Here is an 18,401-nt window from a genome sequence, read left to right on the forward strand (position 1 = left end):
AATTGGGCATCTTAGGATGGGGAAGGCAGGCAGACAGAGTGGAAGAACAAGAGGAACTGAGGATGCAAGATTTTCTCCTACCCTGAGTTACTCTGCAAAGTTAAAAATTACATCTACTAAAAATTGAAGGGCTTTGGAAACCAGTGAAAAATTAAGGCGTAGTTAAGATCCTCTCTCCCCCCCTCTGTTGTTAAAAGAAATTTCAGCAGTTCTGCCTCGACCATCAAAATATCCTTAATTTTTTGGCTTTTGGGGCTTTTTTTTTTTCCCCCAGACTGGAGTAGGTAGAGGAGAGAGTGGGAGGGCCAGAGGATGGGGGTTGGGAGCAGAGCTTTAACAAAGAATCACTTTAACAGAAACTCCTGAGTAATCGCTCTGCCCTGGGCCAAGAATAACATCAGCTCGATGTTGGCAATTAGAATCAGGTCAGTCGGGCCTCACAGCTGGTGCAGCCCTCCTTGCAGACCCCAGCAGGGAGGGCTACTCATGCTGATGTCACCAGCAGTCACCGCTGCCCAAGAAGGTCCCCCCGCTCAGCTGACAGAGAAGTTTTTTTTTTTTTTAATCCTTCTCCTTCAAGGGCAGGAAGCCAGTCTGAGAAGGAAGTGGGAAGCAACGAGGGAAACCAGAGAGAAGACACACTGGGATACATCAACACGTAGATTCATCGAACCACCCCGAGATGGCCAAGATCCCACAACTTCCTCAACCATCCTGGAACCCATTTTAAATGAATGACTATACCTAAAGCACATGAAATAGTGCTTGGACCACCGTATGTGCTTAATAAGTGTTGGCCATTCTTACTAAAAGAGAGGGAGGAATCTGTGCCGTTATTATCTCTCGTCCATCATAAAACTGGAATCCTGAAAGCAGTGGTGGCTGGGCGAAATGTACCCTGATAAGAGGAGTGAGCAGGAAGTTTCCAAGTTTGGAAAACTTATTCATAAGGAAGCTGTGGTAGATGAAGTGAAAAAGATGGAAACAAAATTCCTATTAAAAAAAATCTGCCTGAAGTTTTATAAGGGCAACACTAAGTTTAACAAAACCAGCCTCCCTTTTGAAAGACAAGAGGACAAATAATGCAAAGGAGATACTTCTGATCTCTTTCTCTCTAGCTCAGTGGTTCTCAGAAGAAAAGTCTTAGCATCATCTGGGAACTTAGAAATGGAAATTATTGAGACCCATCCCAAACCTACTGAATCAGAAATGGGGTCAGAGAAGCAACTGATGTTTTAACAGACCCTTCAAGGGGTTCTGGTGCTCAAAACCAAGGGTTTGCAAACCAGGGCTTGCAGGCCAAATCCAGCCTGCTGTGTTTTTCATTTTTTAAACAATTTTATTTATTTATTCTATTTTTGGCTGTGCTAGATCTTTGGTGCTGCGCACGCGCTACCCCGAGTTGCGGTGTGAGGCTTCCTGCGGGGGCTTCTCTTGCTGTGGGCAGGGCTCTAGAGCGCCGGCTGCAGCAGTGGAGGCTCCTGGGCTCCAGAGCGCGGGCTCACTAGTTGTGGTGCACAGGCTTAATCTGCAGCATGTGGCATCTTCCTGGGTCAGAGAACGAACCCATGTCTCCTGCACTGGCAGATGGAGTCTTTACCACTGAGCTACCAGGGAAGGCCCCTGCCGTCTGTTTTCGCAAAGAAAGTTTTATTGGAAAACAACCATACTCATTCATTTACATGGTCTATGGCTATTTTCCTTGGCAGAGATGAGTAGTTACCACAGACCCTATGTACAGCTTGCAAGGCCTAAAGTACTTACTTTATGGCCATTTACAGGAAAAGCTTGCTGACCTCTGCTCTGATTCAGAACCGTGTTTTTATAAACTGCTCATAGTTTCAATTTTATCTTATTTTGTTTATCATGTTCTCTATCAAATGACTGGATCATACCTATTTCCTTGTACCTCTGGCCCTGGAAGCCTCTGCCAATGGCTCCAGGTGACTTTCCTCTCCTAGGTCCATATTACAGGACCAGTCTTTTGTATGAGTGATTCAGTAACACGGCAATTTCTAGACTTATGATTGAAATGCTGGACAGAGATGAGGATCAAAGCTTACACTGCATGAATGGTTAGAGATGCCCATTTCCAAACTCATATCCTGAATCATTTTTCCTTCCTGAAAGCTTCAAAAAACTAAGTGCAAAAAGGATAGAGAACTTCCTTTGAATGCAATGCAAGAAAGGCTGCATGATTTTTCCAACAATATTTTTAGGAGATCACTATGAAAGATACTGTCCATGTATAACAGTAGATTAGAATACAGTATAGCATGTGTGTGTATTAGTCGCTCAGTCGTGACTAACTCTTTGAGACGCCATGGACTGTAGCCTGCCAGGCTGCTCTGTCCATGGAATTCTCTAGGCCAGAATACTGGAGTGGGTTGCCATTCCCTTCTCCAGGGGATCTTCCCTGCCCAGGGATCGAACTAGGGTCTCCTGCACCGGAGGCAGATTCTTTACTGTCTGAGCCACCAAGGAAGCCCCACAATACAGTGTAAGGTCCCTCTTAATGTCCTATTCCATAAACATATTTCTCTTGTGAATGAATACTAGGTAAATCAGATTTCAATTCTATCCACTGCTCTCAAACAGGAGCAGGAAATGGCAACCCACTCCAGTACTCTTGCCTGGAAAATCCCATGGTCAGAGGAGCCTGGTAAGCTACAGTTCGTGGGGTCGAGAAGAGCAGGACATGACTGAGCGACTTCACTTTCACTTTTCTCTTTCATGCATTGGAGAAGGAAATGGCAACCCACTCCAGTGTTCTTGCCTGGAGAATCCCAGGGATGGAGGAGCCTGGTGGGCTGCCGTCTATGGGGTCGCACAGAGTCAGACACGACTGAAGTAATTTAGCAGCAGCAGCAGCAGCTCTCAAACAGGCAATTAACCAAACTGTTACTTATATCAATGGCTATCTACACTTTAGCAACTTGAATCCAAAGTATAAGAAGTTCATCAGAGAAATCATCTCTATCTAAAGGGGTTGATCCAAGGACAGACATACAGGACACACAGAGAAGGCAAACCATGTTTCAGGCAATCATTTGGCTGTAATTTACAAAGGTCAGGTCTAGTATAATCACAAGGTGAGCTAAAAGCAGAGGCTTAAAAATCTAATAGGGCTTTGCTCTTTCTGTGGAGTATTTCTAAAAACCCTCTGAAATAAAGTGCTCTAAGTTACTAAATATTCTTCATGTTAGAACATTTAATAACCTATTTGCTATTTTAGTAGTTATAAACTCTTCAAGCTAATAGAATGTAGTTTCTTTCACTCTCTCCCACAGCCCCAAACTTCACCCCTATTCATTTTTGCCTAAATCAACTGTGGATTAGAAGAACAGGGGGAAAAAATAAAATGATGCTATAAACATATATAAAATTTTGATAAATGATGTTCTGTTCCCTCTCCAGGAGACACGAGATTAACTCCCTTCTTGGGAGTTCTGACTTCTCCCTAAAACAGGTATTCTGACAGATTCTAAAAAACATATTTTCCATATACTTCATAGTTCAGTGAAAGTAGGTCAGTATAATCCTCAGTGAAAAAAAAAAATCCACACAAGAATAGCAGTACTCTGAGTTTTCAAAGGAATGTGAGTTGCTGGAAGCTAATCAAAAGAATGAGAAGGACTTAGAAATGAAGCAGTTTTAGAAAAGTGAAAATCAGCAAAACTGTCTTTTTCCTCAAAACTTTCAGTGCTCTGCAATCACCTCCTTTTTTTTTTTTTTTAAATCATCCACCATTTCAGGGTATGGGAGCATTAAAAGGGACCAACTGTCTAGATTCATTAGAGCCACAGATTCTACTCAAATAAGGGAAATACGACTATGTATATTTCCACTATCCAGCATCTGATTCAGTTGGCATTCTTAAGTAATCCGAACTGCATGGGGTTCAGAAGTTTAAAAAGTTTTAAGAAATTTACACAGATTAAAAAAAAAAACAAAAAACCCCCCAAAACTAAGATATACTGTGGGAAAAAATAAAAAATAAAAATGGAGTTGTTGCTAAGAGTGTTCTCTAAAATGAAGTTAGGAGGCCACTGAGGAAGTGGCCTGCACATCTCAGCAGGAACGGAATTTGAACCTCGACCGCTCCTTGTCTTAACACAGGCATCCAGAACATCTGCCCAGTGTTCCAGAAACTCAAGATGCTTAGGGGACCCTTATCCTCTAAGATAACTTGTGACAGTCTATTTATTTATTGGTCCCTTACCCTAAAATGACTCATAACCACCTATCCTTTAAGGACAAACATTTCCTTCCGTGTGTCAGGGTTGCACGGAACAACTCTAACCCTGTGGCTTTGGCCTTGAGCCCCTGACGCTTTCTCTTCCTGGGAATAATCTTTTGGTATTACCCAAATCTGTCTCCTGAACCGGAATCCTGAAGACCCTGAATGAAGCTCTAGGGAATTCCCTGGGGTGGGGTGGGGGGGGGTGTCCAGTGATTGAGTCTCCCTGCTTTCACTGCCATCTCTGATCAGGGAACTAAGATCCCCAACAAGCCAGGCAGGGCAGCCAAAATGGGAGAAAAAAAAAAAAAAAGCTCAAAAACTGGCCTAAATATCTCTGCTATCCCAGCATCATTTTTATTTACTAACTTTGGCTGCAGTGGGTCTCCAGCGCATCACACAGGCGTCTTGTGTTGTGGTGATGAGGTTCTTTAGTTGCGGTACAGGGCTGTCTAGTAGGCTTAGTTGCTCCACAGGAGGTAGGATCTTAGTTCCCTGACCAGGGATCAAATCCACATCCCCGACAATGGAAAGTGGATTTTTCACTGCTGGACCACCAGAGAAATCCTCCACAGAGACTGTTTAAATAAGGAAATTTCCACATGACAGAGGGTAGTGGGATGATGCTGTATTCCAGCTTTACAGGTAAGAACTCAGAACTTTTCTCCAGTAAAAAAAGACTTCACAAATGCCCGCACTTATGATTTCTTGATTACAAAGAATTAACATAATATACGGGCTTCCCTGGTGGCTCAGACAGTAAAGAATCCGCTTGCAATGCGGGAGACCTGGGTTCGATCCCTGAATTGCGAAGATCCCCTGGAGGAGGGCATGGCAACCCACTCCAGTATTCTTGCCTGGAGAGTCCTCACGGGCAGAGGAGCCTGGTGGGCTACAGTCCAGCAAAGAGCTGGACATGAATGAGTGACTAAACACAATATAATATACAGATTATACTACCACAGATAAAGATTTTCAAGTGATGAATGATACTGAAAAAAAATAAAAATTCCTATGGACCTGGGTGGTAGTTGAAAAGACAATAAAGATAGCATAATAATTGCTTTATTAGAAGAAAAAGAAAACTTTGGGAATGTTACCTTTGAGTGAACACTAATTTTGCACAAATTAATGCACACTACATAGTACATTTTTATAAGAGCTAATGACAAGAGATTAAGACAATATATTTCTTGACATAAATATCAGGGAAGCTCACAGAACCAGTATGGATTCATCCAAGCAGAATATGAAAAACATGGTGAAGAAAAGTGAAAGTCATTCAGTCATGTCCAACTCTTTGCTACCCCGTGGACTATATAGTCCTTGGAATTCTCTAGGCCAGAATACTAGAGTGAGTAGCTATTCTCTTATCCAGCGGACCTTCCCAACCCACGGATTGAACCAGGGTCTCCTGCACTGCAGGCGGCTTCTTTACCAGCTGAGCCACAAGGGAAGCCCATGATACCAGGGGGAAATGTGGTAGCTGATTCTAATGGTAATCCCAAATCATCAAGAAAAATTTAAGTCTCATGACCTGATTTTTTGTGTGTGAAGTCATCCTTTCTCTGTAATTGGGGCCACACTGATACATTAGTGCAATATACTTATATAATTTCCTTACACGATATACTCAGAAGTTTGTCATTATAGACAGTGAGTAGGGAATCAATATTTCAGTAGCATGTAAGTTCCACTGCAACCAGAACTTTTGTGTCTATTGTCATCTTTGTGTACAAACTGTTAAACCAGAAGACCAACAACCGAACAAGACCATTTCCTATAAGAACTTGAATGTTATTCATTTCTTGAAAATCTTGACAGGCCATGAAGGATTAATGTGTGCTTTTATAGACCAAAAAATTATTTAAAAATGCTGGCTTTTAGGTATCTGGGAATTAGATCCTTTGGGAAATCATTGAATAAGATCAAGCAACAGAAAGGGTAAATATTACAAAAGAGATTTTTGTGCTGAAACTTTGAAATGAAAGAAAGGATGTTAAAACTGGTTCAGCATCACCTTTCGACAGAGCCAATGGATGGTGTCAGAACATTACTTCCCTGTTTGTAGGTTTCCCCATGAACCAACCATTCAAGCCATGGTGACACTGGTAAAGTTTTGAGAGACTATTTCCACACTTCTCATGAATTTATTAAACCAACAGAAGGAGGATACTAGCACGTGGAAAAGCCTTATTTTGCATTACCTGGTGCCGCGCTCGGCTCTGGTCCAGAAGCTGCCGGGACTGAAGCTTTTGCTGCTCCAGCTGCTGCAGGGCAAAGTGCAGCTGGTAGCTGCCCGCCGTGGGGTGGTACTTGTGCTGCGGGACCACCCCTGTAGCCTTGCTGTACGCGTTGTTCTCTACCTCTCCCTCCCAGGCAAAGCCACCTGTCTGGAGGCTCCTGAAGAGAAAAGAAAGCAGATTTCTTAGAGTGGTTGTTGTGTGAACAATGAAGGCAAGGAGAGAAACACCTCTGTTATTTTTCCTTGATAGAACTGAACATAGTCTGGAATTACAAATCTGACTTGCCTACCAAACCGCAGCCCCATGAAGACACAGGTGGGCGACTCTGCTTTCCATTCTATTCGCAGCGCTTGTCCTAAGCCTTGGCACGGACTGTTAAATAATTAAAATAGCCACTTTCACTCCCCTGTAAGGAAATGGCAATCCACTCCAGTACTCTTGCCTGGAAAATTCCATGGACAGAGGAGCCTTGTAGACTACAGTCCATGGGGTCGCAAAGAGTCAGACACGACTGAGTGACTTCACTTCTAATGGCCAAAAGGACCCCCTCAAGTGGAGCCTTGAGAGCTTCAAATGCAGGAGGGCAAGTTACTTTACGGCAACAACAGAAGCACAATCATCCTAACAGCGACTTCAAAAGCATATGGGTGAATGATACAAGATTGTTGGTTTTCCTTAGCCACCTATCGCAACATATCTGCTTATATCTCATATCATGGACAGCATAACTGGTGTGAGAAGATCCATTTTTTTCTTATTCTGAATTCATCTCATCTGGGTTCCCGGCCACACTGACATTTAGCTTGCACATATTTAAGACATTATTGCTAGATGAAATAAGCCAGCCAGAAAAGGACAAATATTGCATGATCTGTCATACATTAGTCAAATTCATGCAGACAGAAAGTTGAATAGTGGCTGTCTGGGGCTGGGGAGACAGGGATGGGGAAGATGTTGATTAATGCGTGTTGTGTTTTAGCTTGGGATGATGACAAAGCTTTGGAGGTGGATGGCAGTGATTGTTGCACAATCTTGTGAAAAACTGAAAGTGTGAAAGTGTTAGTCCCTCAGTTGTGTCTGACTCTGCTACCCCATGGACTGTAGCCTGCCAGTCTCCTCTCTCCATGGAATTCTCCAGGCCAGAATACTGGAGTGGGTTGCCACTTCCTTCTCCAGGGGATCTTCTTGACCCAGGGATCAAAACTGTGTCTCCTGCATTGCAGGCAGACTCTTTACCACCTGAGCCATCAGGGAAGCACAATACTGCAAATGTACTAAATGCCATTCAACTGTACACTTAAAAGTAGCAAATTTTATTATATGTATTATTTTACTCCAGTTTTTTTTTTTTTTTTTTTTTTTTTTAAGGTTTCCATTTATTTTTAGAACAGTCTTATTGGTAAATCCTTCCATCTCCTTAACACTTTTGGCTATTCAACTCTGAACCATCTTTAACTACCTAGTATTTTTTTTTTTTTCTTTTCCTTTTAGAATTACAGTGACCAGAAAATTGTACACAGAAGAAACATGAAGAGCCTCGTGGTGAGGTACCTTATCCCAAAACCTTGGTGAATGGGGCTTAGAGAAATAAAACAGTGCCTAATTCAAGAAACCTATTCATAGTGATTTAAATCATCATGTTATTCTTTCCTTTGTAAATATCCTTTGCTGTTAATGGTCATTTCAGTGGCAGAGATGCAACAACACTGGGGTGAGTTGACGCAGATCTTCCTGAGTCCTGACCTACCAGCCACCCAGTTATTAACAGTCTGGGTCCTGGTGACCCCAACAGAGCTCTGGGTGGGTGGTGGGTGGTGGGTGGGAAGCAAAGTGGGTTGTCTGCCAAGGCCAGAAGCCCACACCCCTCTCTTGCTGGGGACCTCTCTTTTCCTCTCTCACAGCGTGGTCATTCCGGGTTTGGTTTCCCTACCCCTCAAAGACATTCCAGACACCTTGTTAAGGGAAAGTCTGTGTAGTGTATTCTGAAGTCCATGGATGAAAGGTTTCCTACTCGCGTAATCTCACCTCTGATATGTCACATCCCTTGCACACCTCCCTCCCATAGTTTGGCTCTCACAGGGCAGCTGCACAATCACGCACCTTCAGCTACTTTTCCTGGAGAACAGCACCAGAAAGCTCAGAGCTTACTTATTATTAGCTTTCTTTTTTTTTTTTTTTGACATTTGATCTTCCTGATCCCTCCTGAATTGCCTCAAGGTACTAGTTGCTAGACACGATCTTGCCCAAGGGGCTTCTGGAGATGTGGAGAAATGTGGAGACCAATGATCCTGCGTAAATAAAAACTCCAGTATGTGGATAAAATGTTAATGTTATTCACAAAGCAAAGTATTGAGTGGGAGTCAAACAGGAGTTCCAGAGTTTGGAAGGGAGGGGCCAGAGGAAACGACTATCTCTCTTCTTAGTGGGGGAAGAGAAAAGCTTACTAAAGAAGATACAACAAATAGCAACGGGAACTGAGGGAGCTCTGAGTGGAAGGGAGGGCAATGGAGGAAGGCATCCAGGTACGATGAAAAGCAGGAGCAAGCCAATCCAGTGAACACAGGGGAAGAGACAGATGACGCTGCAGGAACTGCCTGCTGAATCTGAATCTAGAGTGAAATTATCACTTATGATAATTGGACCAAAGGTCAGACAATTCATCGATTGTGATTCTGCTTCCATTCCTGGTCTGCTGGTTACAGAAGGTTCTAGCCACAAGAAGCAGTCCAGACTCAGGGATTCAATACTAAAGGGTTTATATAACAATATAGCTTGTATTTCAGAATTCATCTTATGGGCTAGATAAATTGTTTTTATTTTCTAAAAACTGTTTTAGGGTCTTCTCTGGTGGTCCAGTGGCTAAGACTCTGTGCTCCCAAAGTAGGGGCCCAGGGTTCAATCCCTGGTCAGAGAACTAGATCCCACATGCCACAACTAAGAGTTGGCACACCACAATTAAGATTCTATATGTCACAATGAAGATCGAAGATTCTGCATGCCGCAACTAAGACCTGGGGCAAGCTAGATAAACAAACAGATAAATAAAGTATAAAAAAAAAAATCGTTAACAGCTGGTTATGCCTGGAACCAGTGATGTTATTATTATAAAAACTGCTTTAATAACAAATATTCCTAGCAGGCATTGACTTTAATGTCTTCTTGTAACCAGAGAGTCTTATTTGGAGATGACCAGGGACAAAGTCTCAGGTGTATGGACATGAAGCAAGTGTCTGTCGATGTATAAGGGGCAGGACAGTAGGTAAGAGAAGATCAGATGAGGGCCTTTGGATAAGAGAAGCCTTATCCATCAGACTGCACACACATTGGGCAGGCTGCAACGAGATTAACTTTTAAAGTGAAGGCTGTTTTTAATCTCATCAATAACAAAAGCACAGTCTCCAACTCACAAAAAGAAGTTTCTGGAGTAAGTAGAGGTTTTTGGCAGAGAGGAAGGCGTTTTCACAGTGCAGCACCGGGTGTGTGTACGAGTGCTCCGCGGGGTAAGGCAGTGTGGTGAAGACCACGAGAGACCTGCCTGCTTTGAATGCTAGTGGGTGCTACTCAGACCGCGGCGTCTCACAGTTAAAGCACAAGACTTCGGGGTCTGCAATATGCAAGTGTTGTCATCACTGACATGGAGGATGCCAGCTACACTGTCACTTGGTTTTGCCCCAAGTGAGATTATATATCTACATAGTCCCTTCCATGGCAGCTACGAGTTTCTCAAATACATTTCCTCAGTTCAGTTCAGTCCAGTCGCTCAGTCATGTCCAACTCTTTGCGACCCCATGAACCGCAGCACGCCAGGCCTCCCTGTCCATCACCAACTCCTGGAGTCCACCCAAACCCATGTCCATCAAGTTGGTGATGCCATCCAACCATCTCATCCTCTGTCGTCCCCTTCTTTTCCTGCCCTCAATCTTTCCCAGCATCAAGGTCTTTTCAAATGAGTCAGCTCTTTGCATCAGGTGGCCAAAGTATTGGAGTTTCAGCTTCAACATCAGTCCTTCCAATGAACACCTACTTCCACCAAAATTTTGAGATTTAGTTATTCTTTAAAGTTCAGTTTTTATGTTATTCTTTGCTCAATACTAAAATATTATACACATTCCCTATAAATAACTTCCTTATACTTTTATGTTATAGAGTAGGATAGACAGAGTTAAACGAGTTAGCTGTGAGAATGCTCTGTTGAACATTCGATTCGAATTCAGAGATTCAAAGTGAACTATGCTGTATTTTGCCCTGACTACCTATGTAGCTAACAGCCAACAATACAGCAAATTTCTCTAAACCATGCTTTCTTTTATTAGCCTAGTCATTTAGAAGGTTGTCTTTCTTACTTTCTTTCATACACTGTAGCACTGCAGGACTAAATGTTTCTCACCATCACTCCCTTCCTGCAACATGTCCCACCCCTCCAACTTCTGGCCGAAAGGGCTGTATCTTTCCCTTTGGTTTAATGTCTGTTCCATCAAATGGATGCTGGTTGTCAGGACCTCAGAGGAAACTGGTAAAATACACAGGTCTTTAGCAAAGCAAAATCTCCTGAGCAGGCTGTTGCCCTCTTCATAAAGATATGCCTTCAGTGTCACGATTTCCCAAGAATAATATGATGTCTCAAAAGAGCATATAGGGTAGGGATGAAATGGAGGAACTCGACAGTTGTACAAACAGTGTGATTCCGCAGTCCACTTCCCCAGTTCCTTCTACCCAATCCAAACAAAACCTGAGCAACCATGTACAAGGACGCCTCTGTCCTCTTGAGGACGTTGGCAAGTGTGCTTTCATCTGTCCTGATAATGGGAGTGGGGGGTTACTGACATTTAATAGGTAGAGGTCAAGGGTGCTAAATGCCCAAAAATATCAGGGAAGTCTCAGCCCTGTGCTGGGAAATTATGCCACTAATGCTTCTAATGAGAAACAATGTTAAGACCGAAGGAGGTGCTTTTTGGAAAGAATCTTACTATTTCTTCACAAGAAAGAATATCTACCCACTTCCATGACACTATACCCACTACAGACAGTGGAATATCTATCTATGGAATGTACAGATATTCAAGGACAGCAGAGGCTACATTCTCTTTGCCTACAAATTTTCAATCTCAAACAAAGTAGTCGTGGGACACAGTAAGTGCTGGAAAGGTGCTGCAAATGCCAAAAATCCTGCAAATGAGGGAAGAGCTCCCACAAGCTGTCCCAAAGCAGTGCCGGCCAGGGACTTCCCTGGTGGTCCAATGGCTAAGACTCTGCACTCCCAGTGCTGGGGGCCCAGGTTCAACCCCTGATCAGGGAAATAGATCCCACATGCTGCAACTAAGAGTTCACATGCTCCAACTAAAGATCCTATGTGTCACAACTAAGACTGGTGGGGCCAAATAAATAAATATATTAAAATGAATAATTAGAAAACAAAGCGGTGCTGGATAGAATAAGGATGCTACATGATCAGAGAGGCATTACAAATAGTGGTGGGGAACCCCCTTGGCTATGGAGGTTATTTTCAAGGGCAAAATTGGTGTGATTCTGCATGGAATGTTGTGTGTCCCATTCCTGATCCTTCCCAGGGCAGTTGGGGTTGGGTCATATTCACAAAGACCAGATGGCTGAGAAGAGAACAGACAGGACACACTACTCTGGCTTTTATTACATCCAACTTCTCTATGGTTTATTATTCTTAAACTTTAATCTGTAAAATGGGGATATGATAATAGTACCTATTAACATTTCATAGGGTTATCATGCAGATTAAAGAGCTAAGACAAGTGAAAGTATAGGCACACAGGAAGAGTTCCAAAAATATATCACCACTATGACTACTGCCATTATAATTATTCTTCTCCCTCCTAAACAATTCCATTTCCCTGCTGCCCTATAGTTTTTTGAGGTATTATAGCATATAGAAACATAAATTTGATCATTTTCCACCAGAGGATTCTGTGTTACAAAGTTAGCACAATCTAGTTATGAGTATTCATTGTGAGGTCAAAAGTGCTCCAAGTTATTAATACTAAAAAGGAAAGCCTTGATGTACAGTGCATCCAAAGGATTATTATAATTGTATTGCAATTCCTTATGTTGAGGACTGAGACAAGTTATCTGGGGAGGGATGGATCCATCTCCTCTTCAATCCACTAAATAGTGAAGGTGGGAGACTTGCCTGGTGGTCCAGTGCCTAGGACTGCATGCTCCTGATGCAGGGGGCCTGGGTTCGATCCCTTGTCAGGGAACTGGATCCCACATGCTACAAAACTAAAACCTGGTGCAGCCAATAAACAAATAAAAATACTTAAAAAAAAATAGTGAAGGGGGCACCTATATAACCTACCCTTTTAAGTAGTCAGTTTTTTGCTCAAACCTACTTTCCGATCCTACATCAAAGCCAGTCATCTCAGAGACTGAAAGTGTGATCTACAAGCAGCCATCAGTCTACCTTCTACTCTTCACTGGTGATCTCAAACAGAGGGCTTTCTGTCTATACTGCCTGTTTCTGTCTTAACATTCTCCCCAGTTTTCTAACATGGTTTCCATCCATGTAAATATAATGGCTTCCTTTTTCTGTTCTAGATGGTGGTCAAGGGAGAGCAAAAGTGAACTGGAGAGGCCTCTGGGGCTCCTTAAAACTCACGATCCCAAAGGGGAGTCCTACCCTCCACTTTCAGAAATAATGAAATAGCTCTCTATTTTATCATAGCTCCTGCATTCAGATCTTGGATATAACCTCTCTTGTAAATAAATGAAAGGTGAAAAAACAGAAAACATTTAAAAGTTTCTGATGGACTTCGCTTCTGAGCAAGTAGAAAGTCACTTATACCTTGACAAAAATAATAAGCTGAATACACTGCTAAATTATACTTATTTCAAAACCAACAAAATGCTGAGGATCAGTAAATCTAAATGAATATAACCACAGGAAGTGACGAGCTCTTCGATTTTTAGAGAGGATGGTCTCTGGGAGGAGGAAGAATGGAAAGTGGCAAAGATGGGACCTATGGCTCTACGAGCTCAACTTCTGACAAGCTTGTAACACCTGCATGTGATATGTTATTTTAGAAGCCCTAGCCACAGAATGAATCTGTACCCACCCATCAATTCTTTCATCAGTTTCATGGGGACACAGAAGGCTTGGGAGGGGTGGTGGTGTGTGCAAGGACTGATTAAAGCCCCTTTCAGAGAAATGATGGATATTATTCTTTGACCTTGACCAAAACTCAACAAGTAGTATAGTCTAAAAGTTAGTAATATAGAATCTGAGACCAAATCAATGAGCTTTTCATAGTCTGTTGATCTATCTAGTATTTTGAATGGATTTTTTATTCATACAAGATTTTTGTAATATACAGCATTAACCTTTAGAAATACTGGATCACAGAGTTATACAGACCTTCCAAATGTAGACATATTTCATTACACAATATTAAAAAAAACTGTATTTGTTAGTATCACTCCAATCTCACCAAAAAAAGTCTTTAAGTTTTAGGAAGGTGTCATATTCATAGTGCTCAATATCAGTTTTTCAGAATTCTTTGCACAAAAAGATCTTACTGGTGATCCCATTCTGCCCCCCAAACCAGCCAGAGGTGAAACATATCTAAAGTTACAACAAAGTCCAGACCTGGCTTAATTATCAAATTGGCTAACCCCTTCTCCCTCTGCCTCCTTTCCATACACTGGAAATCTGAGAAAAAGATGAGCATGTTTTTTTTTGGGGGGGTGAGGTGTAAATATTATTTACTTACACCTATGATTTTACCTAAAACGTCCAGCATACAATTAATAATTATAAAAGGCATACAGAAGCAAGAAAACATGACCCATGAGAGAAAAGAGTCAGTAGAAGGACATAGAGAGGTGGTACAGATGTTGGACTTAGCAGACATGGACTTCAAAATAACAATTACAAATATGCAAGAGTATTGTGTAAAAGATGGGCAACACCTAAAAACAGATGGAGGATTTCAATAGAGAGATGAAATCTGTAAAAAAAAAAAAAAAAAAAAGAACTGAACAAGAATCCTAGAAATGAAAAAAATATAAAATCAGAGATGAGGAGTGCATTTGAAATGTTTAACAGCAGACTGGTCACAGTAGAGGAAAGTAATATGTACAAAATTGAAATCCCAGTAGTTGAGGATAGAGGATGGGGCAGGAGAAATATTTAAAGAGATTAGGGCTGGGAATTTCCAAAACTGATGGTAGACATTAACCTACAGACCTAAGCAGTTCAAAAAACCCCCAAGCAGAATACATACAAAGAAGCCCATACCCAGGCAGATCATAGTCAAATTGCTGAAACAAATCTTAAAAGCAGCCAAGGTGGTGAGGTGCTTGGTGGTAGTAGTATTATTACATACAAGGGAACAACAATGCAAATGATTAGATGATTTATTAAAAAATGACAGCCAGAAATGTTTAGTTATCTTTAAAGTGCTGAAAGGAAAACAAAAATTACAAACTGCCAACCTAGACTTAACCATTTATACAACACTCTCAATCAATTCAATCTATTTGATAATTATGGAAAACTATACCCAACAACTTCAGAATGTGTATTCAAGTACATGTGGAACATACACCAAGACAGTCTAAATGCTGGGTCATAAAACAAATCTGAATAAAAAGGAAAAGATGAAAATCACGTAGAGTATACTCTAACCAGAATGGTATTAAGAATCAATTAGCAACACACACACACACACACACAGAATCAATTAGCAAAAAAGATATCTAGAAAATTCCCAAATATTTGGAAATTAAATAGCATACTTTAAATAACCTATGGATCAAAGAAGAAATCACAAGAGAAATTAGAAAATGTATTGAACTGAGTAGTAATGAAAACACAACCAAACCAAATTTGAATTGCAGTGAAAAGAGTCCTTAGATAGAAATGTATAGTATTAATACTATACTGATTTTACACATTGATATGTAATGTAAAATCAATGTCCTAAGCTGCCTCTTTAAGAAGCTAGAAAAATAAAGCAAGTTAAACACAAAGTAGAAGAATAAAAAATAAAACAATAAGAGCAGAAGTTAATAAAGTAATTAAACAAGGAAGCCATTAGACTGAGGTGGCATTAATGCCTTGGCAGTCAGCGTAAGCAAACCAAAACCCACACTGGAGTCAATGCACTGACATTTGAGAAAATGCATTTAAGAACAACCAATCACAAACAGCCAAGTAGTCTTTTTCCAAGTAAGGCAACCACTTAAGCTATAGCCAGATAATTTGCTTACTCTGCTTAAGAGTCTGCTCTGTTAAAAAAAAAAAAGAGTTTTCCCCTTAGTCTCTGCCAGTGGAGCACTCCAAACCATTTTCAGTTTGAGTGAAAGTATGTTAGTAGCTCAGTCGTGTCTGACTCTTTGCAACCCCATGGACTGTAGCCCACCAGGCTCCTCTGTCCATGGGGTTCTCCAGGCAAGAGTACTGGAGTGGGCTGCCATGCCTTTCTCCAGGGGATCTTCCCAACCCAGAGATCAAACTGAGGCCTCCTGCACTCTAGGCAGATTCTTCACATCTGAACCACCAGGGAAGTCCATTTCAGTTTGGTGCTGCCCAATTAAATTCAATGTTTGTTCAAACGAACTCTTTGAAATTTTATTAATAATGTACTTTTAATGCAATGAAATAGAAAATACCAACAAAATCAAAAGTTGCCTATATGAAAAGAACTGAAAATTGATATCCAAGCAATCATAAGGGAAAAATACATATATTATTAACATCAGGAATGAAGAAGGGGAACATCATAGAGAGAATACAGATATCAAAAGTATAAGGCGATATTATGAACAACTCTATCAAACATTCAACGACTTAAGATAAACTGAAAAAATCCTTGGAAAGAAATCCTTTTTGAAAGGGACATGATGAGAGAAAATCTAAATATATAAATTTGACTTGTAGTCAAAAAACTTCCTAACAAAGAAAACTTCAAGTTCAGATGGTTTCAATGAATTCTATCAAACATTTAAAGAAGAAATAATTTCAGTCTTTCACAAAATCTTTCAGTGAAGACAAGGGAAAACTTTCCAACACATTTTATGATGTTAACCTCTCTCTGATATAAAAAAAAAAAATTGACAAAAACATGGAAAGAAAATTACAGACCTATATGCCTGATGAACACACACACACAAAGTTTGAATAAAATATTAGCAATTATAATCAATCTATCTGTCTCATATACAGGATATATATTATGACCAAGTGGTATTTACCGCAAGAGTGATTTAAGGTTAAAAAAAAAATCAATCACATAATTTACCACATTAAGAAAATAAAGAAGAAAAATCATATGAGAATGTCAAAATGCACTGGACAAAATTTATTCATGTCTATTCATGACAGAAACTCTCAATAAGCTAGGAACAGAAAGAAAGTTGTTCAATCTAATAAGGGATGTTTATGAAAAACCTATAGCTAACATGAGACTTATTGGTGAAGCACTGAGCACTTTTTCTCCAAGATCAGGAATAAAGGAAAAAATGTTTGTTTTCACCACTTCTATATAAAATTAGTAATGTAAGACCCAGTCAGTGTCATAAGAAAAAATAAAAATGCCTTTATTTACAGATATGTTTGCTTACACAGAAAACTCTACAACTTTTATAAAAACACTGCACTGGAAGAACTAACAAAGTCAGCAAAGCAGCAGAAATTAAGGTACATTAACAAAATACAATCATTTTTATATGCTAGTCATACACAATTGAAATTTCAATGTAATTATTGAAAATGAAACTTTAAAAAGTAATATAATTTACAATATCATAAAAATATACCAACTATCTCAAAATAAAGATACTGGAAAATGTGTAAGGTTTATACACTGATTTTATGACCATTAATGAGAAATCTTACACAAAACCTAAGTAAATATATAGATTTCCCATATTCTTGACTGATTGGAAGATTCAACATTGCTAATATGTTTATTCTGAATTACAGACATTGGTTTTTCTCAGTTCACAGTTTCCAACTAGAAATTTGTCTTGAAATTTTCTATCTTTTATTCATTAAAGCCTAATTTTCTTTATACCCTTGTTCATAGTTACAATGGCCACTTTAAAATCTTTGTCTGTTAATTCTATCATTGGAGGCTTCTAAGGATTGAGGTTGCAAAGAGTTGGACACAACTGAGAATGCAAGCACACAAAGAAAGAAAAGGGAATCACTTAAGACCAGGATTGATTCATGAAAAAATAAGTCATGAGAGACAACCTCAACATTCCAGAAACTAAGATTATGGCATCTTGTCCCATTACTACAAGGTGAAGAGATGGGGAAACAATGCAAACAGTGACAGACTTTATTTTCTTATTTTCTTGTGCTCCCAAATCACTGCAGATGGCGACTGCAGCCACAAAATCAAAAGACGCTTGCTTCTGGGAAGAAAAGCTATGACCAATCTAGTCAGTCAGTCAGTTCAGTCGCTCAGCCGTGTCTGACTTTGTGACCCCATGAACATCTAGACAGCATATTAAAAAGCAGAGACATTACTTTGCCGACAAAGGTCTGTCTAGTCAAAGCTATGGTTTTTCCAGTAGTTATGCATGGATGTGAGAGTTGGACTATAAAGAAAGCTGAGCATTGAAGAATTGATGCTTTTGAACTGTGGTGTTGGAGAAGACTCTTGAGAGTACCTTGGCCTGCAAGGAGATCCAACCAGTCAATCCTGAAGAAAATCAATCCTGAATATTCATTGGAAGGACTGATTCTGAAGCTGAAAGTTCCAATACTTTGGCCACCTGATATGAAGAGTTGACTCAGAAAAGACCCTGGTGTTAGGAAAGATTGAAGGCAGCAGGAGAAGAGGACAACAGAGGATGAGATGGTTGGATGGCATCACCGATTCAAAGCACATGAGTTTAAGACAGCTCTTGAAGATGGTGAAGGACAGCAAAGCCGG

General features: G+C 40.5%; 1 protein-coding gene across 13 annotated transcripts in view; it reads right to left on the minus strand.

Annotated features, from left to right (window-relative positions):
• The window catches only part of TTLL5 (tubulin tyrosine ligase like 5), a 311,249-nt gene that overhangs the window by 96,260 nt on the left and 196,588 nt on the right, over positions 1–18,401 (minus strand). For all 13 annotated transcript variants that reach the window (XM_061156564.1, XM_061156574.1, XM_061156573.1 and 10 more), the window contains one exon: positions 6,448–6,643. In XM_061156564.1, the coding sequence (XP_061012547.1) occupies positions 6,448–6,643 (196 nt within the window). The remainder of the gene's footprint in view (positions 1–6,447; positions 6,644–18,401) is intronic.

This window comes from Dama dama, chromosome 12, assembly GCF_033118175.1.
Source record: "Dama dama isolate Ldn47 chromosome 12, ASM3311817v1, whole genome shotgun sequence".
In the NCBI taxonomy this organism is placed as follows: Eukaryota; Metazoa; Chordata; class Mammalia; order Artiodactyla; family Cervidae; genus Dama; species Dama dama.